This window comes from Onychostoma macrolepis, chromosome 10 (assembly GCF_012432095.1).
Source record: "Onychostoma macrolepis isolate SWU-2019 chromosome 10, ASM1243209v1, whole genome shotgun sequence".
Classification (NCBI taxonomy): Eukaryota; Metazoa; Chordata; class Actinopteri; order Cypriniformes; family Cyprinidae; genus Onychostoma; species Onychostoma macrolepis.
Genome location: NC_081164.1, coordinates 14,464,539 through 14,491,174, shown reverse-complemented (window position 1 = coordinate 14,491,174; position 26,636 = coordinate 14,464,539). Strand labels below are relative to the sequence as shown.

General features: G+C 37.3%; 1 protein-coding gene across 9 annotated transcripts in view; it reads left to right on the top strand.

Moving 5' to 3' along the window:
• The window catches only part of LOC131548764 (protocadherin alpha-C2-like), a 198,948-nt gene that overhangs the window by 53,703 nt on the left and 118,609 nt on the right, over positions 1–26,636 (top strand). For 2 of the 9 annotated variants that reach the window (XM_058790292.1, XM_058790281.1), the window contains exon 1: positions 1,581–4,084. The exons of 1 other annotated variant lie outside the window; for it this stretch is intronic. In XM_058790292.1, coding sequence (XP_058646275.1) covers positions 1,595–4,084 — 2,490 coding nt within the window. In that variant the 5' untranslated portion in view covers positions 1,581–1,594. Of the gene's footprint in view, positions 1–1,580; positions 4,085–5,237; positions 7,758–8,890; positions 11,411–22,108; positions 24,641–26,636 lie in introns of those variants that run through there. 6 more of the 9 variants (XM_058790319.1, XM_058790299.1, XM_058790318.1 and 3 more) reach the window with 3 other exon arrangements.

Below are 26,636 nucleotides of genomic sequence, written 5' to 3'. Positions count from 1 at the left end.
TTTATGAGAACCTCAAACTCCATTACACAATTCTGTATTATATTGCTATCACCTACCTTCATTTCCTGGCTTTCATTTCAAGGTATCTATAAAGCACGATGGACACATCCAACGGCGTACATTTTATCTAACAGTGGGGAGTGGTTTGTAATGACATTTAATCCTCAAATGGGGGAGGGGGGTCCCCCGCAATTTGAGCCCCTGGACACATCTATGGAGAAAACTATTTAAATAGACTATTTAAATAGTCTTTAGCTAGATTTTAGTCCCATGATTTCGTACATTTTCGGCACACTGCTATCAGTAACTTGTATGGTGGCACATCACGTTGCATTGATGAGTTTTGAACACGATATATAGAATTATTTCCGAGGTAATATTCTGTTTTACTTACTTAATTTCCTTTTCTTTATTTTTGTTTTTTGATGTTGGTAAGTAGTCTATGGTGCACAACATTTAAGCATGTACAAAATAAGTACGTTTGGTTGAAGCAGTTATTACAAAGACATTTTTATTTTAAGTCACATGCATTTCTAATTTATTTAGGGTAAATTCAGAATTACTTTACTGTTATTTTTTCACCTAAACTGTCGGTGAAGTCATTCTGTACCCTCTGTACCACATCTCTGAAAACGGGATCTATTTCACTAACTTTCCAATGTAATTTCTTCTAAATTAAATAATAATTTCACAATAATAAGCTTTGAAATACCTCACACCTTCATTAAATGGACCAGATTATGGAGGTCGATAATTTTTGATCTCATAAATTGTGTACTTCCTTTAACAGTACTCAAACCTTGCGTTTTGGTCTCCTGAACACATTGCAATGTGATATATGTGGGGTATAATGTAGAGTTGGTTTTTGGATGTTTTTAATTAAGTGTGTTAAAAGTAAAAAAGTTTTCTTTTTTTACCCCCATGGGAATTGCGGTCTTCAAACGTGTTTAGAAAAGATAATGTTAAAGTTGTGTATTTGAGCTATCTCAGATTTAACAGTTTCTTGCAATGTTCTGTTGTTGTTTTAGCCTAAAAAAACAAAAGTAGCTCTTTTGTAAGTTCTGATGTGTCTGAAAGTTTTACAGTTATCACTTTGAGGCCAGTATTATAGTGTACATAGACGCTATAACTTACGGAGAAAAAAAGAAAACGGTAAAGCGCTCAATAGAATGATGAGCATTCCTTTCTTTTAAAACGGATTTACTCTTTTATTCAATATGAATTTAAATGTACGTCAGTATTTTCTCGTTGAATGTCTTTGAGCTCATCCCGTTTCAGCACCACAAGCATGGACAGCGCCAGGACTGTCTGTTGTTCTTCATCTCAGAATGTGTGACCATTTTCAGTTTATTTCTTATATTTATTTTTTATGTAAACTGATGTTGATGCAAATTGACGCGTTGACAAATATCAAACTTCACGTGGTTAATCCCTGCTGTTTTTTCAGTAAATACATTAATGATGCAATGACCCCCAAAAAACTCACAGAGTCGCTATTCACCAAGACTGCTGCGTCTCTCCTCCCACAGTTAATGTATGCAGTATGAGATCTGTCTGTAAGAATAGCAGCACAACATGGAGTAACCGTCCGTCGATGCTGATAGAATTACTGGAATATCATCCGTTTAAGAGATATTTATTGTTGAGCATTTGCAATACCAAACCTTTAACAATGGAACACCGATTATTTTCAGTTCCTTTTTATACGTATTTCGTTGCTCTCATTCTCTTTGCTCTAAGAACCGTCTGCGATGATCTGAGCTACAATATTCCGGAAGAAACGAAGCGCCAGTATGTGATTGGAAATATAGCCAATGATCTCAGAATGGAAGCGAAACAATTATCTACTCGTAAAGCTCGGATAGACACGGAGGACAGTAGCAAACGGTGCTGTGATATTAATCTGAATACTGGTGATTTAATCGTGGCAGAGACAATAGACCGAGAGGAGCGTTGTGGATCACAAATTCCCTGCATTCTCAGTTATGAGCTCGTCCTGGAAAACCCTCTTGAAGTGCACCGTATAATTCTGCAAATTGAAGATATAAATGACAACACTCCGCGATTTGCAAATGAGCATATACAAATTGAAATCAGAGAATCAGCAGTTAAAGGCCAGCGATTTCGTTTGGATGAGGCGCATGACACGGATATTGGACAAAATGCTATTAACAGCTATTCACTACAGAAAAATAAACATTTTGTTTTGAATGTTCACGATACTGCAGATGGAGGAAAATTCGCTGAACTCGTGTTGGAAAAGGAGTTGGATCGTGAACAGCAGAAGGAGATAGATATGATACTCACAGCCACTGATGGTGGTTCACCGCAGAGGTCTGGCACTGCTGTCATACACATCACTGTTCTCGATGCTAATGATAATGTTCCAGTGTTTAGTGAGTCTGTTTATAAAGTCACTCTGGCTGAAAATACACCTTCAGGAACAGAAATAATCAGAGTGAGCGCAACTGATGCTGATGAAGGTCCAAACGGGGAGGTGACGTATGAATTCAGCAGAATGTCAGATAAAACTTCTAAATTATTTTCCATTAATAAGACAACAGGGCAAATTGTGGTGATCGGAGAACTTGATTATGAAAAAGAAAAAAAGTATGAAATGGGAATTCAAGCAAAAGATGCATCTGGATTGGCATCAACTGCTAAAATTATAATAGATGTAACTGATGTTAATGATAATCCACCTAGAATCATCCTTAAATCTTTGAATAATCCAGTACCTGAAAACTCTGAGCCAGGCACTGAGGTGGGAATCATTAATGTTCAAGACAAAGACTCAGGAGAAAACCGGCAGATTCGTTGCTCTATTCAGCAAAATGTTCCTTTCAAACTGAACCCATCTGTTAAAAACTATTTATCTCTAGTAACTACAAAAGCTCTAGACCGAGAGAAAGAATCTGATTACAACATTACCATCACAGCCACAGATGGGGGATCTCCACCATTATCCACCTCAATGACAATTCAATTATTTGTTTCAGATGTGAATGACAATCCTCCTGTATTTGTGCAGCAGTCCTACAGCGCTTATATAAGTGAAAATAACACACCAGGCACTTCTGTTTGTTCTGTGAGTGCAAATGACCCAGACTGGAGACAGAACGGGACTGTACTGTACTCTCTGGTTCCCAGTGAAGTCAATGGGGTCCCAGTGTCCTCATTTCTATCCATTAATGGAGATACAGGGGTGATGCATGCTGTAAGATCATTTGACTATGAGCAGTTCAGAAACTTCACTGTCAAAGTTGTTGCCAGAGACAATGGATCTCCACCGCTCAGCAGTAACGTGACTGTGAAAGTCTTCATAACAGATGAGAATGATAACTCTCCACAGATATTATACCCTGTCCCTGATGGAAAGTCTTTAATGACTGAAATGGTCCCTAAAGCGACTCTCTCAGGCTCTCTGGTGTCCAAGGTGATCGCTGTAGATGCTGACTCTGGACAGAATGCATGGCTGTCCTATCAGATTGTCAAATCTCCTGATCCTGGACTTTTCACCATTGGTCTCCATAGTGGAGAGATCAAAACACAACGAGACATTTCTGAATCTGACAATATGAAGCAGAACCTCGTTATTTCAGTGAAGGACAACGGACAGCCCTCTCTGTCTACAACCTGTGCTGTAAATTTACTAATTTCCGACAACCTTTCTGAAGTTCCTGAACTTAAAGATATGACTTATGAGGACAACAACTCTAAATTAACTTCATATTTGATCATTGCATTAGTTTGCGTGTCCACCTTTTTTCTGACGTTCATCATACTGATCGTGGCAGTGAAGATTTGTCACAGGAGAAAGCCCAGACTGTTGTTTGATGGAGCAGTTGCTATTCCCAGCGCCTATCTGCCTCCCAACTATGCAGAGGTGGATGGAGCAGGAACTCTCCGCAGCTCTTACAATTATGACGCGTATCTAACCACAGGCTCGCGCACCAGTGACTTTAAGTTTGTGAGCTCGTATAATGAAAACACGCTTCCTGCTGGTGGGACTCTGAAAAAGGAGAACAATATTCAATTTACAACCAACATGATAACACTTGATGTTACACACAATGAAGATGAGGTAAGAGGGGCTTAACTTTGACTATTTTTTTCTGGTGTTTGCGTTGCTTGTATATTTTGAATAGTATTTCCATTGCAGCTACTTTACTGTTTAAGGCGGGTCTTGTTTAAACATTTTTGGGGAGCATAATTCAAAAGAACCTCTCACAATTTATTCTTTTGTATGATATTTCTATCACCCCTCTAGTATTTCTTTATTTTATTTTATTTTATTTAGGTTTTTTTTATTATTCTTATTTATTTATTTATTATTCTTATTTATTTATTTATTTTTTTAGCTCAGAACACGTTTGCTACGGATATAACGAAAACTGTTTAGTGGACCAGATTACTGCGTCATCAAATTTTGATCTCATGAATTTGTATAATTTCTGCTCGCCATTCAGACTTTTTGGTGGTGTGATGGACGATAATTTTGCCTTCATTAAATATGAAAATACAACGGTCTACTTTAGAGGCATTTATTTATCGTATTTTTCCTTACTGCATTTTGTTTGTGACCACTTCAGGCCCAAAGTTTTATTTTTTTATTTTTTTTAAGAAATTTAGTGAATAATATAACATTTACTAGTAAAACTGCGTATTTGATCTTTGCCCGAATTAAAAGCTTCATGGCATTTTGATACAAGGTTTTTGATGATTTTATCGCTCTGAGGTCGATTGTAAAACGTACTGCATTTAAAACCTATAAAGAACTAAGTTTATCTGAACTGGTGAAAAGAAAACATTCATTACTACAATGGAGTTATTTATTTATTTAATATAAATTCGGAGTTACATCACTTTTTTTCTCATCCAGTTTGTCTTTGAGTCTAGCTATTCATATTTAGCACCACAAGCATGGGCACTGACATCGCTGACTGTTATATATTTTCTCAGAAGACGTGACCGCTTATAATTTTTTCCCTGTATAATTATTTTAAAGTATTAAATATTGCAAAATAGCACGCTTTGAAAACAAACAAAGAAACAACAACAAAAAAAAAAAAAAAAAAAAAAACACCAGACTTATTCTGGTCCATACCCGTTGTCTTTTCATGCATGACGCAGTGAGCAGAAAAATACTCACAGTGTCGCTATTCACCAAGAATGCAGTGTGATACGTCTCTCCTCCCACACTTAAAGCACGCAATATGAGCTCTGTCTATTATAATAAACGTTGCATCAAATGGAGTAACCGTCCGTAGACATCGATAGAATTATTGGAATATCATCCGTTAAAGAGTCACTAACTGTTGATCATTTGCAGCATCAAATCTTCAAAAATGGAACACCGAATATTTTCATTTCCTTTTTTTACGTATTTCGTTGCTCTCATTCTCTTTGCTCTGAGAACCGTCTGCGATGATTTGAACTACAATATTCCGGAAGAAACGAAGCGCCAGTATGTGATTGGAAATATAGCCAAGGATCTGAGGATGGATGTGAAACAATTATCTGCTCGTAAAGCTCGGATAGACACGGAGGACAGCAAACGGTACTGTGATGTTAATCTGAATACTGGTGATTTAATCGTGGCAGAGACAATAGACCGAGAGGAGCTTTGTGGATCTCGAATGTCCTGCATTCTCAGTTATGAGCTCGTCCTGGAAAACCCTCTTGAAGTGCACCGTATAATCCTTCAAATTCAGGATATAAATGACAATGCACCACGATTTCCAAATGAACGTATTAGTTTTGAAATCAGAGAATCAGCAGTTAAAGGCCAGCGATTCCGTTTGCATGAGGCTCATGATTCAGATATTGGGCATAATGCCGTCAATAGCTATTCACTAGAGAGAAACGAACATTTTGTTTTGGATATTCACGATAGTGCAGATGGAGGAAAATTCGCTGAACTCGTGTTGCAGAAGGAACTGGATCGTGAAAAGCAGAAGGAGATAGATATGATACTCACAGCCACTGATGGTGGTTCACCGCAGAGGTCTGGCACTGCTGTCATACACATCACTGTTCTCGATGCTAATGATAATGTTCCAGTGTTTAGTGAGTCTGTTTATAAAGTCACTCTGGCTGAAAATACACCCTCAGGAACAGAAATAATCAGAGTGAGCGCAACTGATGCTGATGAAGGTCCAAACGGGGAAGTGACGTATGAATTCAGCAGAATATCAGACAAAGCTGCGAAGTTATTTTCTATTGATAAGAAAACAGGTAAAATTTTGTTGATTGGAGAAATTGATTATGAAAATGAAAAAAACTATGAAATGGGCATCCATGCTCAGGATGGTTCTGGATTAGCATCAACTGCAAAAGTTATAATAGATGTAACTGATGTTAATGATAATCCACCTAGAATCATCCTTAAATCTTTGAATAATCCAGTACCTGAAAACTCTGAGCCAGGCACTGAGGTGGGAATCATTAATGTTCAAGACAAAGACTCAGGAGAAAACCGGCAGATTCGTTGCTCTGTTCAGCAAAATGTTCCTTTCAAACTGAACCCATCTGTTAAAAACTATTTCTCTCTAGTAACTACAAAAGCTCTAGACCGAGAGAAAGAATCTGATTACAACATTACCATCACAGCCACAGATGGGGGATCTCCACCATTATCCACCTCAATGACAATTCAATTATTTGTCTCAGATGTGAATGACAATCCTCCTGTATTTGAGCAGCAGTCCTACAGCGCTTATATAAGTGAAAATAACACACCAGGCACTTCTGTTTGTTCTGTCAGTGCAAATGACCCAGACTGGAGACAGAACGGGACTGTACTGTACTCTCTGGTTCCCAGTGAAGTCAATGGGGTCCCAGTGTCCTCATTTCTATCTATTAACGGAGATACAGGGGTGATTCATGCTGTAAGATCGTTTGACTATGAGCAGTTCAGAAACTTCACTGTGAAAGTTGTTGCCAGAGACAATGGATCTCCACCGCTCAGCAGTAACGTGACTGTGAAAGTCTTCATAACAGATGAGAATGATAACTCTCCACAGATATTATACCCTGTTCCTGATGGAAAGTCTTTAATGACTGAAATGGTCCCTAAAGCGACTCTCTCAGGCTCTCTGGTGTCCAAGGTAATCGCTGTAGATGCTGACTCTGGACAGAATGCATGGCTGTCATATCAGATTGTCAGATCTACTGATCCTGGACTTTTCATCATTGGTCTCCATAGTGGAGAGATCAAAACACAACGAGACATTTCTGAATCTGACAATATGAAGCAGAACCTCGTTATTTCAGTGAAGGACAACGGACAGCCCTCTCTGTCTACAACCTGTGCTGTAAATTTACTCATTTCTGACAATCTTTCTGAAGTTCCTGAACTTAAAGATATGGCTTATGAGGACAACAACTTTAAATTAACGTCCTACTTGATCATTGCATTAGTTTGCGTGTCCACCTTCTTCCTGACGTTCATCATACTGATCGTGGCAGTGAAGATTTGTCACAGGAGAAAGCCCAGACTGTTGTTTGATGGAGCAGTTGCTGTTCCCAGCGCCTATCTGCCTCCCAACTATGCAGAGGTGGATGGAGCAGGAACTCTCCGCAGCTCTTACAATTATGACGCGTATCTAACCACAGGCTCGCGCACCAGTGACTTTAAGTTTGTGAGCTCGTATAATGAAAACACGCTTCCTGCTGGTGGGACTCTGAAAAAGGAGCACAATTTCCATTTTGGCTCAAGCATGATAACACTTGACGTTACAGAAAATGAAGATGAGGTAAGAGAGGCTTTACTTTTTTTGTACTGTCTTTTTGCATTTCATGGTGTCTCGGCTTATTATACTTTTTTTTTAAATAATATTTGCATTAATTCTATCATCCAGTTTATTAAGGCAGGTCCTGTTTAAACAACGTTTTTGTATGGTAATTTATTGAAACCTCACACGTTTGTATAAAACTGCTATCCTCTCTCTCTTATATCATTTCATATCACCGTATCTGTAAAAGCCATTTGCCACTAATATAATGAACACAATTTTAATAGTCCTGATTATTTATGCCAAACATTTTGGGTCTCATACATTTACATGCTTCTTGTACACCTTTACCAGTACTTGAAAACTGCATTCATCAATATAAAGGTTTGTTTTTGAAGAATTTCTCTCTTGTTTTCTTCCATATTAAGTTTTGTTCGCGTGAATTTTTTGGTATTTAAAAGTGTTTAGACTGGACAATATGGTTTTTGGCTTGTGATGTGTCTGCTAGATTTAACAGTTACTTGCGATTTTCAGTTGTTGTTTTAGTCTACAAAAAAACAAACAAACAAACAAACAAAAAAAAAAACTCAACAACAACAACAACAACAAAAAACTTAGCTTTTTAGTAAGTTTTAACTAAGATTTCCTAAAAGTGTTAGAACATTTAACACGTTGAGATGAAAAATACAGTATACATCCGCGTTAAAACTTACTCAAGAGCTAAGTGTGGTTGAAGCAGTAAGAGATCAGTCATCCCTTTTTCTTGTAAAACGTGTTTACCCCTTCATTTAAAATGAATATGAAGTTAAGTAAATTTTTCATTTTCGTCCAATGTCTGTAAGGTCTTCTGGTTTCAGCACCAGAAGCCTGGACAGCACCAGAACTGTCTTTTGTAGTTCATATTTGCTTGCGTGACAATTTTCAGTTCCTTCCCAATATAAACATAGTTACAAATTTATGCAAACAATTTTTTTTTTAATTAATAAGCCTAGTCAAATATGACACTTCACTTAGTTGATCACTGTAGTCTTTTCATTAAATATTTGAGTGTTGCAATTAGCAGAAAAATACTCACAGTGTCGCTATTCACTAAGTCTGCAAAGTGATGCGTCTCTCCTCCCATTTTTAATGCAACAAGGGCTCTGTCTGTTAGAATAAACGCCGCACAAAATGGAGTAACAGTCCGTCGGGACAGATAGAATTATTATAATATATTTCTAAGATTAGTTTACTGTTGAGAAGGTGCAACATTAACTCTTCAAAAAATGGAATACAGATTATTTTCAGGTCCATTGTTTGCGTTTTCCGTGGTTTTCCTTCTGTTTCCTCTGAATACAGTCTGTGCTGATTTGAGCTACAATTTTCCGGAAGAAACGAAGCGCCAGTATGTGATTGGAAATATAGCCAAGGATCTGAGGATGGATGTGAAACAATTATCTGCTCGTAAAGCTCGGATAGACACGGAGGACAGCAAACGGTACTGTGATGTTAATCTGAATACTGGTGATTTAATCGTGGCAGAGACAATAGACCGAGAGGAGCTTTGTGGATCTCGAATGTCCTGCATTCTCAGTTATGAGCTCGTCCTGGAAAACCCTCTTGAAGTGCACCGTATAATCCTTCAAATTCAGGATATAAATGACAACGCACCACGATTTCCAAATGAACGTATTGTCTTTGAAATTACAGAAGCAGCAGTTAAAGGCCAGCGATTTCGTTTGGATGAGGCGCATGACAAGGATATGGGGCAAAATGTTGTTAATAGCTATTCACTAGCGAAAAATAAGCATTTTGTTTTGGATATTCACGATAGTGCAGATGGAGGAAAATTCGCTGAACTCGTGTTGGAAAAGGAGTTGGATCGTGAACAGCAGAAGGAGATAGATATGATACTCACAGCCACTGATGGTGGTTCACCGCAGAGGTCTGGCACTGCTGTCATACACATCACTGTTCTCGATGCTAATGATAATGTTCCAGTGTTTAGTGAGTCTGTTTATAAAGTCACTCTGGCTGAAAATACACCTTCAGGAACAGAAATAATCAGAGTGAGCGCAACTGATGCTGATGAAGGTCCAAACGGGGAAGTGACGTATGAATTCAGTAGAATTTCAGATAAAGCTGCGAAGTTATTTTCTATTGATAAAACAACAGGACAAATTATGGTGGGTGGAGAAATTGATTATGAAAATGAAAAAAATTACGAAATGATAATTCAGTCCAAAGATGCATCTGGACTAGCATCAACTGCTAAAATTATAATAGATGTAACTGATGTTAATGATAATCCACCTAGAATCATCCTTAAATCTTTGAATAATCCAGTACCTGAAAACTCTGAGCCAGGCACTGAGGTGGGAATCATTAATGTTCAAGACAAAGACTCAGGAGAAAACCGGCAGATTCGTTGTTCTGTTCAGCAAAATGTTCCTTTCAAACTGAACCCATCTGTTAAAAACTATTTCTCTCTAGTAACTACAAAAGCTCTAGACCGAGAGAAAGAATCTGATTATAACATTACCATCACAGCCACAGATGGGGGATCTCCACCATTATCCACCTCAATGACAATTCACTTATTTGTTTCAGATGTGAATGACAATCCTCCTGTATTTGAGCAGCAGTCCTACAGCGCTTATATAAGTGAAAATAACACGCCAGGCACTTCTGTTTGTTCTGTCAGTGCAAATGACCCAGACTGGAGACAGAACGGGACTGTACTGTACTCTCTGGTTCCCAGTGAAGTCAATGGGGTCCCAGTTTCCTCATTTCTATCCATTAATGGAGATACAGGGGCGATTCATGCTGTAAGATCATTTGACTATGAGCAGTTCAGAAACTTCACTGTCAAAGTTGTTGCCAGAGACAATGGATCTCCACCGCTCAGCAGTAACGTGACTGTGAAAGTCTTCATAACAGATGAGAATGATAACTCTCCGCAGATATTATACCCTGTCCCTGATGGAAAGTCTTTAATGACTGAAATGGTCCCGAAAGCGAGTCTGTCAGGCTCTCTGGTGTCCAAGGTGATCGCTGTAGATGCTGACTCTGGACAGAATGCATGGCTGTCCTATCAGATTGTCAAATCTCCTGATCCGGGACTTTTCACCATTGGTCTCCATAGTGGAGAGATCAAAACACAACGAGACATTTCTGAATCTGACAATATGAAGCAGAACCTCGTTATTTCAGTGAAGGACAACGGACAGCCCTCTCTGTCTACAACCTGTGCTGTAAATTTACTCATTTCTGACAACCTTTCTGAAGTTCCTGAACTTAAAGATATGACTTATGAGGACAACAACTCTAAATTAACTTCATATTTGATCATTGCATTAGTTTGCGTGTCCACCTTCTTCCTGACGTTCATCATACTGATCGTGGCAGTGAAGTTTTGTCACAGGAGAAAGCCCAGACTGTTGTTTGATGGAGCAGTTGCTATTCCCAGCGCATATCTGCCTCCCAACTATGCAGAGGTGGATGGAGCAGGAACTCTCCGCAGCTCTTACAATTATGACGCGTATCTAACCACAGGCTCGCGCACCAGCGACTTTAAGTTTGTGAGCTCATATAATGAAAACACGCTTCCTGCTTGTGGGACTCTGAAAAAGGAGCACGATTTTCATTTTGGGTCTAGCATGGTAACACTCGACGTTACAGGAAATGAAGATGAGGTAAGAGAAGTTTAACTCCTCTCGACCCTCTTTAATGACTGTATTTCCTAATGTCTCCGTTGATAAAATATTTATAATAATAATAATAATAATAATATCAGCCACTTCTTTTTAAAGCGGTTTTTGTTTAATGATGCTGGTTTGCCATTTTCGTGAAACTCACACTTCATTACAAATTTCTGTATTTTATTGCTATCAGCTTTCTTCATTTCTTTCATTTTAAGATATATGTAAAATACGCAACCCATGCTCATCGGAAATACTCTATATGCATTTCTGTAACACTTTAATTATGTACCTTGCTGCACGTTTCGCGGCAGTTTCAAAGTAAAATGTCCAGAGAGTGGCGCCTAAAACGCACGTTTTATACGTGACCTTGACACGTTATTATTAAGTTGGTACAGGCACGTATTGCAGCGTTTTTATTACACTGCTTGAAGTACGTATTGTGGCTGTTCAGATTTCAAATATTCGGGAGTGCCACTAAAGGTTAATGCTCTATCGTGTTGGAAATATCCCCCACACCACAACCAACCTTAAACCTACCCTATAGTGTTAACAAATGCAAAAGTAATATAAAAACTTATTCGCTGATGCAACCGTGCGATTTTAACATCCTTATGCGGATTTGAGCTGTTATGTCGAACCGTAGATTCACAGGGTTCGTTCCAGAGCTCTTCATCACCCAAGTGCAACCCCATATCGCCTGAGCTACCGAGCAAACCTAGTGATTTAGAAAACCCATGCATATGAAGCTATATATATATGTGATGAAAACGTTCTAAAGTATCAGCTTTCAAATCGTGCAGGATGTTAAAATTGTTTTAAAGTCATAACATAATATTCTGCAAGTAATTGTGTGAAAATTAGCCTTTATTAATCAAAACTCTGTACCTGTAAATGTGTGGAAAAGAATAAAAGTTGTCTGAGTTTTACTGCCTCTAGTGTTCATTTCAACTGTAAACTGCAGTGAATCGTACATCTAGGTACGTTTCTTTCTTTCTTTCTTTCTTTCTTTCTTTCTTTCTTTCAGTTTTGCAAAAGGCACGTATTCGTATTTCCAATAAGCCTTTTCCAATGAACTATAGAGAAAACTATTTAAATAGATCAGAATGAGTCTTTGGTTAGCCTTTATTCCCATAATTTAGTAAATTTATTGGCACACCGCCATCCGGTATGACGGTATATCACGCTGCTTTGATGAACTGTGGACGGGATTTGTTTTTTTGAGGTTAATAGTATGGTGCACAGCATTTAAGTTAAAACTTGAAGTAGTTAATAAAAATACATTTTTATTTATTTTTTTTTATTTTTTATTTCGAGTAAATTCTGAATTTCTTAAGTGTTTTTCGGCTAATTTGTCTGTGAAGTCATTCGGTTTCAAAACCACAGGTCTGGGCAGCACCAGCACTGACTGTTGTGCTGCAGCTCAGAAAACATGACATTTTACACTTAATTTCCAACATAATTTCTTCTCAAGTAAACAATTATTTCAAAATAAAAAGCGTTGAAATATTTTGAAATACCTCACACTTTATCGTAGTGGATGTCTTGTGTGTTTTTATTAAACGAACCAGATTATGCCGCTCAAGAAATTTTGATCTCATAAATGTGTGTACTTCCTACTGCACACCTTCAACAGTCCTTCAACCTTGCGTTCATCAATTCTGGTAAAACATACAAAAGTAATTAATTAATTAATTCATACATACATACATACATACATACATACATACTTACATACATACATACATACATACATTCATTCATTTATTTATGGAATTGCGGTCTTCAAACGTGTTTAGAAAAAATTAATGTGGCATTGGCTAAGTTGTGTATTTGAGCTCTGTCAGATGAACAGTTTCTTGCAATTGTCTGTTGTTGTTTTAGCCTAAAAAGAAACTTACCTCTTTTGTAAGTTTAACGTATAGGCTATGGTCTAAAAATGTTAGAACAATTATCAATTCGAGGCCGATAGTACAGTGCACATTAACGTTAAAACTTACGAAAAAACTTGGTTGAATCGCTGAATAGGACGATAAGCCTCCCTGCCTTTTAAAACGGAATTACTCTTTTATTCAATATGATTTTAAAGTTACTTTAATATTTTCTCGTTGAATGTCTCTGATGTCATCCCGTTTCAGAACCACGCATGGACAGCACCAGAACTGTCTGTTGTTCGTTATCTCAAAACGTGTGACCATTTTCAATTTCTTTCCTATATTTATTTTATGCAAATTAATATTTTACAATAATACACGTTGACAAACATCAAAATTCATTTGGTTACTCCCTGCAGTCATTTCAATATATACATGAATGATGCAATGACCCAAAAATACTCAGAGAGTCGCTATTCACCAATACTGCAGCGTCTCTCCACCCAAACACCTAATATATGGAATATGTGCTCTGTCTGTAAGAATAAACGCCGCACAAAAGGAGTAACCGTCCGTCGATGCTGATAGAAATATTGAAATATCATCTAGTCATTAACTGATGAGCAATTGCAACTTCAGCTCTTCAAAAATGGAATACAGATTATTTTCGGTTTCTTTCTTGTCGTTTTTCGTGGCTTTCCTTCTGTTTCCTTTGAAAACCATCTGTTCAGATCTGAGCTACAACATTCCGGAAGAAACGAAGCGCCAGTATGTGATTGGAAATATAGCCAAGGATCTCAGAATGGATGTGAAACAATTATCTACTCGTAAAGCTCGGATAGACACGGAGGACAGCAGCAAACGGTACTGTGATATTAATCTGAATACTGGTGATTTAATCGTGGCAGAGACAATAGACCGAGAGGAGCTTTGTGGATCACAAATTCCCTGCATTCTCAGTTATGAGCTCGTCCTGGAAAACCCACTTGAAGTGCACCGTATAATTCTGCAAATTCAGGATATAAATGACAATGCACCACAATTTCCAAATGAACGTATTATCTTTGAAATTACAGAATCAGCAGACAAAGGCCAGCGATTCCGTTTGCATGAGGCTCATGATTCAGATATTGGAAATAATGCAGTCAATCGCTATTCACTGGAGAAAATCAACATTTTATATTGACTGTACATGATACTGCAGATGGAGGAAAATTCGCTGAACTCGTGTTGGAAAAGGAGTTGGATCGTGAACAGCAGAAGGAGATAGATATGATACTCACAGCCACTGATGGTGGTTCACCGCAGAGGTCTGGCACTGCTGTCATACACATCACTGTTCTCGATGCTAATGATAATGTCCCAGTGTTTAGTGAGTCTGTTTATAAAGTCAGTCTGGCTGAAAATACACCTTCAGGAACAGAAATAATCAGAGTGAGCGCAACTGATGCTGATGAAGGTCCAAACGGGGAAGTGACGTATGAATTCAGTAGAATGTCAGATAAAACTTCTAAATTATTTTCTATTAATAAAACAACAGGACAAATTGTGGTGACTGATGAAATTGATTATGAAAAAGACAAAAAGTATGAAATGGGAATTCAAGCTAAAGATGCATCCGGATTGGCATCAACTGCTAAAGTTATAATAGATGTAACTGATGTTAATGATAATCCACCTAGAATCATCCTTAAATCTTTGAATAATCCAGTACCTGAAAACTCTGAGCCAGGCACTGAGGTGGGAATCATTAATGTTCAAGACAAAGACTCAGGAGAAAACCGGCAGATTCGTTGTTCTGTTCAGCAAAATGTTCCTTTCAAACTGAACCCATCTGTTAAAAACTATTTTTCTCTAGTAACTACAAAAGCTCTAGACCGAGAGAAAGAATCTGATTATAACATTACCATCACAGCCACAGATGGGGGATCTCCACCATTATCAACCTCAATGACAATTCACTTATTTGTCTCAGATGTGAATGACAATCCTCCTGTATTTGAGCAGCAGTCCTACAGCGCTTATATAAGTGAAAATAACACACCAGGCACGTCTGTTTGTTCTGTCAGTGCAAATGACCCAGACTGGAGACAGAACGGGACTGTACTGTACTCTCTGGTTCCCAGTGAAGTCAATGGGGTCCCAGTGTCCTCATTTCTATCTATTAATGGAGATACAGGGGTGATTCATGCTGTAAGATCGTTTGACTATGAGCAGTTCAGAAACTTCACTGTGAAAGTTGTTGCCAGAGACAATGGATCTCCACCGCTCAGCAGTAACGTGACTGTGAAAGTCTTCATAACAGATGAGAATGATAACTCTCCACAGATATTATACCCTGTTCCTGATGGAAAGTCTTTAATGACTGAAATGGTCCCTAAAGTGAGTCTGTCAGGCTCTCTGGTGTCCAAGGTGATCGCTGTAGATGCTGACTCTGGACAGAATGCATGGCTGTCCTATCAGATTGTCAAATCTACTGATCCTGGACTTTTCACCATTGGTCTCCATAGTGGAGAGATCAAAACACAACGAGACATTTCTGAATCTGACAATATGAAGCAGAACCTCGTTATTTCAGTGAAGGACAACGGACAGCCCTCTCTGTCTACAACCTGTGCTGTAAATTTACTCATTTCTGACAACCTTTCTGAAGTTCCTGAACTTAAAGATATGACTTATGAGGACAACAACTCTAAATTAACGTCCTACTTGATCATTGCATTAGTTTGCGTGTCCACCTTCTTCCTGACGTTCATCATACTGATCGTGGCAGTGAAGTTTTGTCACAGGAGAAAGCCCAGACTGTTGTTTGATGGAGCAGTTGCTGTTCCCAGCGCCTATCTGCCTCCCAACTATGCAGAGGTGGATGGAGCAGGAACTCTCCGCAGCTCTTACAATTATGACGCGTATCTAACCACAGGCTCGCGCACCAGTGACTTTAAGTTTGTGAACTCATATAATGAAAACACGCTTCCTGCTGGTGGGACTCTGAAAAAGGAGCAAAATTTTCATTTTGGCTCGAGCATGATAACAATTGACGTTACAGAAAATGAAGATGAGGTAAGAGAGTTTTGACTCTGCACTCTCTTAAGTTACCATTTCCTTATAGAATGTTTCATTTCATTCATATTCATTAATAATGTCAGCTACTTTCTTCAGCGGTACTTGTTTAAAGTTTCTGGGTGGTTGTTCATAAGAACCTTACACTTCATTATTATTATTATTATTATTATTATTATTATTATTATTATTATTATTATTATTATTATTATATATATATATATATATATATATATATATATATATATATATATATATATATACACACACAGTGGAGTGAAAAGTAATTGCCCCTAAATCTAATAACTGGTTGTGCCACCCTTTGCAGCAACAACTGCAATCAAGCGCGTTTTGATAACTGGTAATGAGTCTTTCACATCGCTGTGGTGGAATTTTGTCCACTCTTCTTTGCAGAATTGTTTTAATTCAGCCACATTGGAGGGTTTTCAATCATGAAAGGACTGTTTAAGGTCATGCCACAGCATCTCAATCGGATTTAAGTCTGGACTTTGACTTAGCCACTCCAAAACCTTAATTTTGTTTTCTTGAGCCATTCAGAGGTGGACTTGCTGGTGTATTTGGGATCATTGTCCTGCTGCATAACCCAAGTATGCTTGAGCTTGAGGTCACAAACTGATGGCCGGACATTCTCCTTCAGGATTTTCTGATAGAGTGCAGAATTCATGGTTCCATCAATTATAGCAAGTCGTCCAGGTCCTGAAGTTGCAAAGCAGCCTCAGACCATCACACTACCACCACCCTGTTTGACTGTTGGTATGATGTTATTTTTATGAAATGCTGTGTTGGTTTCACACCAGATGTAACGGGACACCCACCTTCCAAAAAGTTCAACTTTTGTCTCATCAGTCTACAGAATATTTGCCCAAAATTCTTGGGGATAATCAAGATATTTCTTTTGCAAATGTGAGATGAGCCTTTGTGTTCTTTTTGGTCTGCAGTGGCTTTTGCCTTGGAACTCTCCCATGGATGCCATTTTTGCCCAGTCTTTTTCTTATTGTTGAATCATGAATACTGACCTTAACTGAGGCAAGTGAGGTCTGCAGTTCTGGGTTCTATTATGACCTCCTGACGGTGACATTTGTACGATGTACGAAAGGCCGCACAGATAACTGAACAATCACATATGCGCAACTCCGGCGTAGACTGACCTGCTTCAACACAACCGGAGTGCACACTATAAGCGACGAGCAGTGCTCTATTGTGTGCAGAACCGCGCAAGAAAAGAAAGCAAGTGCAGTTGGTGGGGCTGTGCAGATGAGAGTATTCTCACCATTCAGAGATTTAATATAGTTATATTGTGTGCGTCGATGCCATATAGTACGTTTTCTATCCTCATTTCATATTTAATAATTAAGATTAGCATGTTTGTGTGCTAAATTGTGATTTATGTGTCTAGATGAGGCATAGATTCATATAATTTCTCCTCGTTAACTGTTATGCACGCAGTGTATATTATGTTTGCCTGTTGAAGGAAGATATTTTCTACTATATTGTGTATTGTATAGCTGATATTTTGAGTAGTTTAATCAGTAATGTTAGTTGTAGTCTGTGACGCACTTTGTATTTAGTCACGTTTCCGTACATGTGACAGTGCTTCGCGGCAATTATTATTGCTTTGACCATGCTAGTAATTAATTGCACATATACTGTTTAGTTTAGTTATTGGATGAATGTATACGGATACTAATTTCATTATGCTGTTACTTATATTTATTTAATTTCAGAACACATATATTATAAAGCCAACTCAAAGACTGTTTACCCATGCCTACTTCAACTGTTCATTAAATACCCTCAATTCAGCAATTGGTCTGGTTCCTGTGTCCTGACCGACACCCGGGAGTGATTGCCACACAAATAAAACCCGGCAATAGAACTTAAATACAGTTCTTCTAAGTCTCACTAACAACCAATGACTCCCAAAGTTCGATTATTTCCGCTACAATATCATGCACGTGGTGAATATCACTGTAGTAATACATGTCTATATAATGTAAGGTACCTTGCCTTAATCAAAAAATGTTCCTTAATATTAACAATGAGTGATAATATTTCAAAGTGATTTCCGTCATTATAAAAGATAGCAAATAGATAATTTTCTGCTTTCGAAACATCTCAAATAGAAATGATAGGGATTATAAATGAAAAGGGGAGACAATTACATTTTAAAGCATGTGAAAACAAACCTGGAAAGAGACGTCAGATTTGGGGGAGAAATCTCTTAGTGCATTCCAGTTCATTGTTCATTTGATGGAATTATATCAAGAGAGCAAACCGCAAATGCGCAGTATATGATATATATATATATATATATATTTGTTTTTTTTCATAGAGTTACAGCGGAATACAAAGGGGGAAAAAATGAACACAATGAGGGAAATAATGCAGCGGACTGAAAATAGCTCTTGCCTTAAATATTCTTGTCACCACATCACATTAAAATACGTGTTACCTTATCCTGACCCATAGGCGTAAATCCCGGGGGGGGGGCAGTACCCCCCCTATCTGAGGGTTGTCCCCCCTAAAAATATCATTACAAGCGACTCTGTGTATTAAAAATAATATAATGGACATATACTTAAAACAATTGTGTGAGTAGTAAAACAAAATAAATGCAAAAAACCGTTTTAAGTTCAGAAATGTGTTGATTCCCCCCTCCCTTTCCTCACAGTGGTTTGGTACACTGCCTGCTTTCCTCTTTTACCGATACACACACACGAGTCCGATGAGAGAGAGCAAGTTCCTCAGTAACAGTTAGTTATGTGTAAGTAACTTAGGCTGTCAAGGCTATTTTATTCTCTTTAAACATTGGGTGAAATGATTCTCTCTCTTTAATACAGATAATGCTGGATCATTAATACATTTTTCTATGAGCGATTATAAGGTTAACAAGCTTAATACTGTAGCTTGTCACCCACTACAACTAACATGGCGATAAGCCTGTGTGTGAACTGATATTAGGCTAATATTGTAGACCTATGTGTTGGGTTTTGCTCAATATGATGTTAAGTGGCAGATCAGTGGGCTTAATGCGGTTAAATATCTAAAGAGACCTACTCGGTTTCAGACAAAACCTAAAATATTATGGATGATGCAAAATAATAATTATAATATGAACGCGTGGTGAACAGTGGGGATTTCTTTAAGACTGCAAGGGAAGCTCGGCTTCCCCTATAATGTCAAAAAATTAATGGTAAAATATGTACTATTGTGTTAATATTTTATTGACTAAAAATGTGTTAGAACACGTTCATCTCGAAGACGAGTTTGTTCAGAATCAGCTACATATAGCAGGTCGGCTGACTCGATATCCTTCTCATACATTACCGTAGCGTCAGTGTATTTCTCTGTTGAAGCCTAGCGTCCATTGACTTCAATGGGGCTGCTTTGAACAGTTTTTTTTCAGTGCTTCGAAACTAGACGGTCATTGGATAAATGCTGCGATGATGTCCCGCCCACGGACGCTCAGCGTCTCTGGAGGTGAATGGAGGAGTGGGCTGGCCTGGACTCCGGGCTTCTGCGTGATGATTGGAGGGTCTGCATCTCCTTTTGATTGACAGCGGTTTTGTACTATAAAAAGTCGCTGACGCTCAAGCTATTCGAGCTCAGTCCCATAGCGGCTTTGCACTTGGTTCTTATCAATCATTATATATTTTTTATTCATTTATAATGTTATGTTTTAATATACATGCTGCTAACTCGGAAATTTCAAGATATGCGAGCAAAAAATGCTCATGACACTTAGGCAATACGACACGAGCAAGAGTGCTGTTTTTGTTTCGTTTGTGTTCGAATCCAAATCAGCCTTGGTTTGGGAGAATCACTGATTCACTGAGCCATTCATAAAAAGTAATTTGCTTCACTCCTGAAGGATTTAGCCGTTTTGAAAGAATTGTTTGAATGACTCAGTGATTCAGTCACGAACTTCTGCCACCTGCTGGCCGTTTTTAAGTTTCCCGTCTAAAAGTAGGCATATTACATTATTTTCCAACATATTTCTATATTCAGAATATGGTATTTAAAACATTAATCTCATAACATTATTTATGCAATTATAAATACAGTCTAAATTAATAAATGCCACATCTAAATGTCACTTCATGCAGCTTCTGTGCAGTGCTAAGATGAATTTTGTTTAGATCATTTCATGGATAACAATAGGCAGTCATTCATTCACATTAATTAAGTATTCAGATAATAATATTGTCTGTTTTCACTTACATCTATTTATTTATTAAATTTTGATTTATTTTGTAGAACTGAATTATAAATTAAGCTAGTATAGTATCGTAAGACATTTTTATGGTATCGTGACAACCCTATTATACACCACATTCCTTGTTGCAGTTTAACCTAATTCCCACATTTCCTCCGTCGAGTTTAATATCTTTTTTTTTATATATTGTTTGTTCATTCATTCATAGAGTAGGCTAGGCTAGCGTCACTGGAAAAGAGGCATAGTTGGTACGACAGGGTCACAGAGCATTTTCTTGAAAAGAAACATAATTTATAAATAAATGGAACATTTTATGATGTAGGCCGAAAATGAGCTTCCCCTCTTTGAAAGACCAGCAGCCGCCACTGGTGGTGAACCATATGAACTGAACTCATATTTAAACAGGGCCCATGCTATGTGCACATGCTGTGTACGCATAGCTATCCTTACAAGTACAATTTTGTCTGTATTATTTGTGTCCCCTTCAAAAATTGCTCTTGAGAAATTTTATGTTTATTGTCCCCCCTACTGTTAGATGAAATTTACGCCCCTGCTGACGCCCGAAGGAAAAGGCTACAGCTGGTGCAGTCAAACTGCCGGATAAGAAATATTAGAGCAGTCTTGTGATTTGAAATTATTTCATTCTTTTTGAGTGGAACGTGGCCAAACCTGAAGTGTCTCCCATAATTTTAAACGCAATATGCTCGCTAGGAGAAAAAGTGAATAGTGGTGAAAATTATTTAAATGGGACAGAATGGGACTTTGGCTAGTTTTTAGACTCATAATTTTGCACATTTTTGGCACACCGTTATTATTTTCTGGTATAATGGAATAAAACTTTGCGTTGATAATTTTTGCACAGGATATGTACTGTAGGTTTATGTTTGAGGTAATCCTCTGTAAAAAAACAAAAAAATCCCGTTTCCTTATTATTGTTACTATGTTATTGCAGTCTTTAATAGTTATAGGCATAATACCCACTACTTTTCTAAAGCATTATTAGGGTTGTGCATTTACAATCTCTTTTATCATTACTAAAAGTTCGGGAATCTGTTAATATAATTTTCTGTTGTTGTTGTTTTTATGTTTGTTTTTTGTTTTTTTGCACAACATTTAAGTTAAACCTATACAAATGCGTTTGTTAAAGTAGTGAATAGTTGTGAATCAGAATTTCTAATTTATTTCATATAAATTCAGATTTACTTGTATTTTCTTAACTTCTATGAGCTTTTCAGTTTCAGCACCACAGGTCTGGACAGCGCCCGTTCTTACTTACTCTTGTACTGTAGCTCTGAGAATGTGACCTTTTCCAGCAATTTTCCAATATAATTTCTTCTGAAGTAAACAATTATTTCACAATGATACGCTTTGCAATGCCTTACATTTTAACTTAGTTGATGCCCGAAGTATTTTTTATAAAATACTCAAATAATGCAATAACCCAAAAATACTCAGAGCGTCGCTATTCACCAATACTGCAGCGTCTCTCCACCCACACCTAATATAAGGACTATGAGCTCTGTCTGTAAGAATAAACGCGGCGCACTAGAGTAACCGTCCGTCGATGCTGATATAAATATTGAAATATTATCTAGTCATTAACTGATGAGCAATTGCAACATCAGCTCTTCAAAAATGGAATACAGATTATTTTCGATTTCTTTCTTGTCGTTTTTCGTGGCTTTCTTTCTGTTTCCTATGAAAACCATCTGTTCAGATCTGAGCTACAATATTCCGGAAGAAACGAAGCGCCAGTATGTGATTGGAAATATAGCCAAGGATCTCAGAATGGATGTGAAACAATTATCTACTCGTAAAGCTCGGATAGACACGGAGGACAGCAGTAAACGGCATTGTGATATTAATCTGAATACTGGTGATTTAATCGTGGCAGAGACAATAGACCGAGAGGAGCTTTGTGGATCACAAATTCCCTGCATTCTCAGTTATGAGCTCGTCCTGGAAAACCCTCTTGAAGTGCATCGTATAATTCTGCAAATTCAGGATATAAATGACAACGCTCCACGATTTCCAAATGAACGTATTATCTTTGAAATTACAGAATCAGCAGACAAAGGCCAGCGATTCCGTTTGCACGAGGCGCATGATTCAGATATTGGGCGCAACGCTGTTGATGGCTATTCACTAGAGAAAAATCAACATTTTACATTGACTGTTCATGATACTGCAGATGGAGGAAAATACGCTGAACTCGTGTTGGAAAAGGAGTTGGATCGTGAACAGCAGAAGGAGATAGATATGATACTCACAGCCACTGATGGTGGTTCACCGCAGAGGTCTGGCACTGCTGTCATACACATCACTGTTCTCGATGCTAATGATAATGTCCCAGTGTTTAGTGAGTCTGTTTATAAAGTCACTCTGGCTGAAAATACACCTTCAGGAACAGAAATAATCAGAGTGAGCGCAACTGATGCTGATGAAGGTCCAAACGGGGAAGTGACATATGAATTCAGCAGAATATCAGATAAAGCAGTACAATTATTTTCTATTGATAAAACAACAGGACAAATTGTGGTGACTGGAGAAATTGATTATGAAAAAGTCAAAAAGTATGAAATAGGAATTTATGCCCAAGATGCCTTTGGGTTGTCAGCAACTGCTAAAATTATAATAGATGTAACTGATGTTAATGATAATCCACCTAGAATCATCCTTAAATCTTTGAATAATCCAGTACCTGAAAACTCTGAGCCAGGCACTGAGGTGGGAATCATTAATGTTCAAGACAAAGACTCAGAAGAAAACCGGCAGATTCGTTGTTCTGTTCAGCAAAATGTTCCTTTCAAACTGAACCCATCTGTTAAAAACTATTTCTCTCTAGTAACAACAAAAGCTCTAGACCGAGAGAAAGAATCTGATTACAACATTACCATCACAGCCACAGATGGGGGATCTCCACCACTATCCACCTCAATGACAATTCAATTATTTGTCTCAGATGTGAATGACAATCCTCCTGTATTTGAGCAGCAGTCCTACAGCGCTTATATAAGTGAAAATAACACACCAGGCACTTCTGTTTGTTCTGTCAGTGCAAATGACCCAGACTGGAGTCAGAACGGGACTGTACTGTACTCTCTGGTTCCCAGTGAAGTCAATGGGGTCCCAGTGTCCTCATTTCTATCTATTAATGGAGATACAGGGGTGATTCATGCTGTAAGATCATTTGACTATGAGCAGTTCAGAAACTTCACTGTGAAAGTTGTTGCCAGAGACAATGGATCTCCACCGCTCAGCAGTAACGTGACTGTGAAAGTCTTCATAACAGATGAGAATGATAACTCTCCACAGATATTATACCCTGTCCCTGATGGAAAGTCTTTAATGACTGAAATGGTCCCTAAAGTGAGTCTGTCAGGCTCTCTGGTGTCCAAGGTGATCGCTGTAGATGCTGACTCTGGACAGAATGCATGGATGTCCTATCAGATTGTCAAATCTACTGATCCGGGACTTTTCTCCATTGGTCTCCATAGTGGAGAGATCAAAACACAACGAGACATTTCTGAATCTGACAATATGAAGCAGAACCTTGTTATTTCAGTGAAGGACAACGGACAGCCCTCTCTGTCTACAACCTGTGCTGTAAATTTACTCATTTCTGACAACCTTTCTGAAGTTCCTGAACTTAAAGATATGACTTATGAGGACAACAACTCTAAATTAACGTCCTACTTGATCATTGCATTAGTTTGCGTGTCCACCTTCTTCCTGACGTTCATCATACTTATCGTGGCAGTGAAGTTTTGTCACAGGAGAAAGCCCAGACTGTTGTTTGATGGAGCAGTTGCTGTTCCCAGCGCCTATCTGCCTCCCAACTATGCAGAGGTGGATGGAGCAGGAACTCTCCGCAGCTCTTACAATTATGACGCGTATCTAACCACAGGCTCGCGCACCAGTGACTTTAAGTTTATCACATCCTACAATGAAAACACAATTCCTTTTTCTCGGACTTTGTGTTGTGATGAAAAAACAACAAACATATGTAGTGACATATGTTCCAGTAGTGAAGGACTCAGCTACCCCACTCTGGTAAATTAATACATTTGATTAGTGTTGGCTTAACTTTTGTGTATTTGTTTTTGTGATACTGTCCTGATTCTTATATTCTGAAAAAAAAAAGACATTGTACACATTTCTGCATATTAATTAATCTGTGAAAGATTTACTGCTATGATTCTTGTAAAAATAATCACTAAAATAATTTCAGCATGAATGATATTAACATAAGCTAAAAAAAGAAAACAAAAATTAATTGTATTTGCCATTTCAGGTTTTTTTTTTTTTCCCCATTTAATTTCCCACTCTCCATTATTTAATTTTATTTTATTCCCAACACCACCTTTTAATTGTCAGAAAGTATCTCCAAGAACCTTTGTAATTTTTTTTAAATAATTGTTTTAAGTATTTGTTCCATTTTATTTAGTAGTGTTCAATGTGTTATTTTACTGTGGCTTTTTGATATTTATAACTTTTCTTCTAAAAACTAAGCTTTAAAAAAACAAACTGTCATACAAGCAAGTAGTTGCCCAATAAAGAAACAACATGACAAATGGGGGGGGGGAAAAGCTTTGTCCTAGCTTTTGTTATCTTGTCCTAGTACTTTGAAAAAATGACAAATTGACACAGAAAAAATAAATAAATACATATAAAAACAAAACAACCTTAAGAAAACCATCTTGAGAAAAAAGAAAAAAAGAAAAGCTGCCGTTTTCCTATCTCTCTGTAGCAATGTCTTAGGTTTCTTATATTATGGGCATTACTGTCACTGTGCCTTTAATTGCTAGCATGTTAAGGACTGTTCCACAGGTGCATGTGCAATCAATAATTGTTTATGACTTATTGAACAATATATATTAATTATTTATTTATTTGTTTGTTTGTTTTACCATAATATCATGCTTTTTTGGTGTCTTTTTCAATGCCTTAAAGATTCGTAACCCTTAAACAGTCCTAACTTGTGTGATCTCATTTTTGTGTTTCATGTTCTCCTCTGTGAACTGGACATTCTTCTAAAGGTAAGAAAAAAATAAAAAATAAATATATATATATATATATATATATATATATATATATATATATATATATATATTATTTGCTCTAAATTAACTGGGATGCATGCTTGTGATGCACATTCATGTCTAAATCATTAATTTTCTAATAGAGACTCAAAATCCTTTAAATCTGCACTATAAAAAGTGATAAGTTGACTTAACTTAAAAAATTGAGGAAACCTGTTGCCTTAAAATTATTAAGTAAATCATTTTTTTTTTTTTTTTTTTTTAAAGTTAAGTGAACGACAATTCACTTAACATATTTTTTTAATAGCCATTTACTTTGGGTTTCCTCAATTTTTTTAAATTAACTTATCACTTTTTACAGTGTGTATGAGCAACTGACCATAAACACATTCACTTGTACAACCAGGCACAAAGCACAACTTCTTGGTGTTATTCAAACAAGAATTTAAAGAGACATGTTTCATAATATGGCTACTCTAACATGTTAAAACTGTAAAGATGTTGGCTGGTTTATTTGTTGATGATGCTAGCTGATGAAAATAACAACAGAAATAAAATTATCAGTTTATTTGATCAAATTTATTTGAACAAAATCAACATTTATTTATTTAGCAAATGATTTCATCCAAATAATATTATATGGAATAAAATGAAGATATTGCTCCTAATAAGACAATAACATTAAAAAAATAAATATGCAAATAATTACTAGGCTAGAGTGGGGAGGGAAAAATAAGTGAAAGTAAAGGTTTTTTTTTTTTTTTTATTAAAAAAATAATCATTAAAAAATAACTACAGTTAGTATGTCAACAGGACATGTCAAGTGCTCAAGATAATCTGAATTTTTAGACTTTTCTTGAGAATATTTCTTAAAACTCTACTTTTTCTGTCGTTGGAGCTTTTTTTGTGAGAGCTTGAGAATCGAACATTGTTTTCTGGATTAAATTCGTCGGGTGCTGTTCATTCCGATGGTGCTGGAATGAACCTTTTTTTTTTTTTTTGTCATG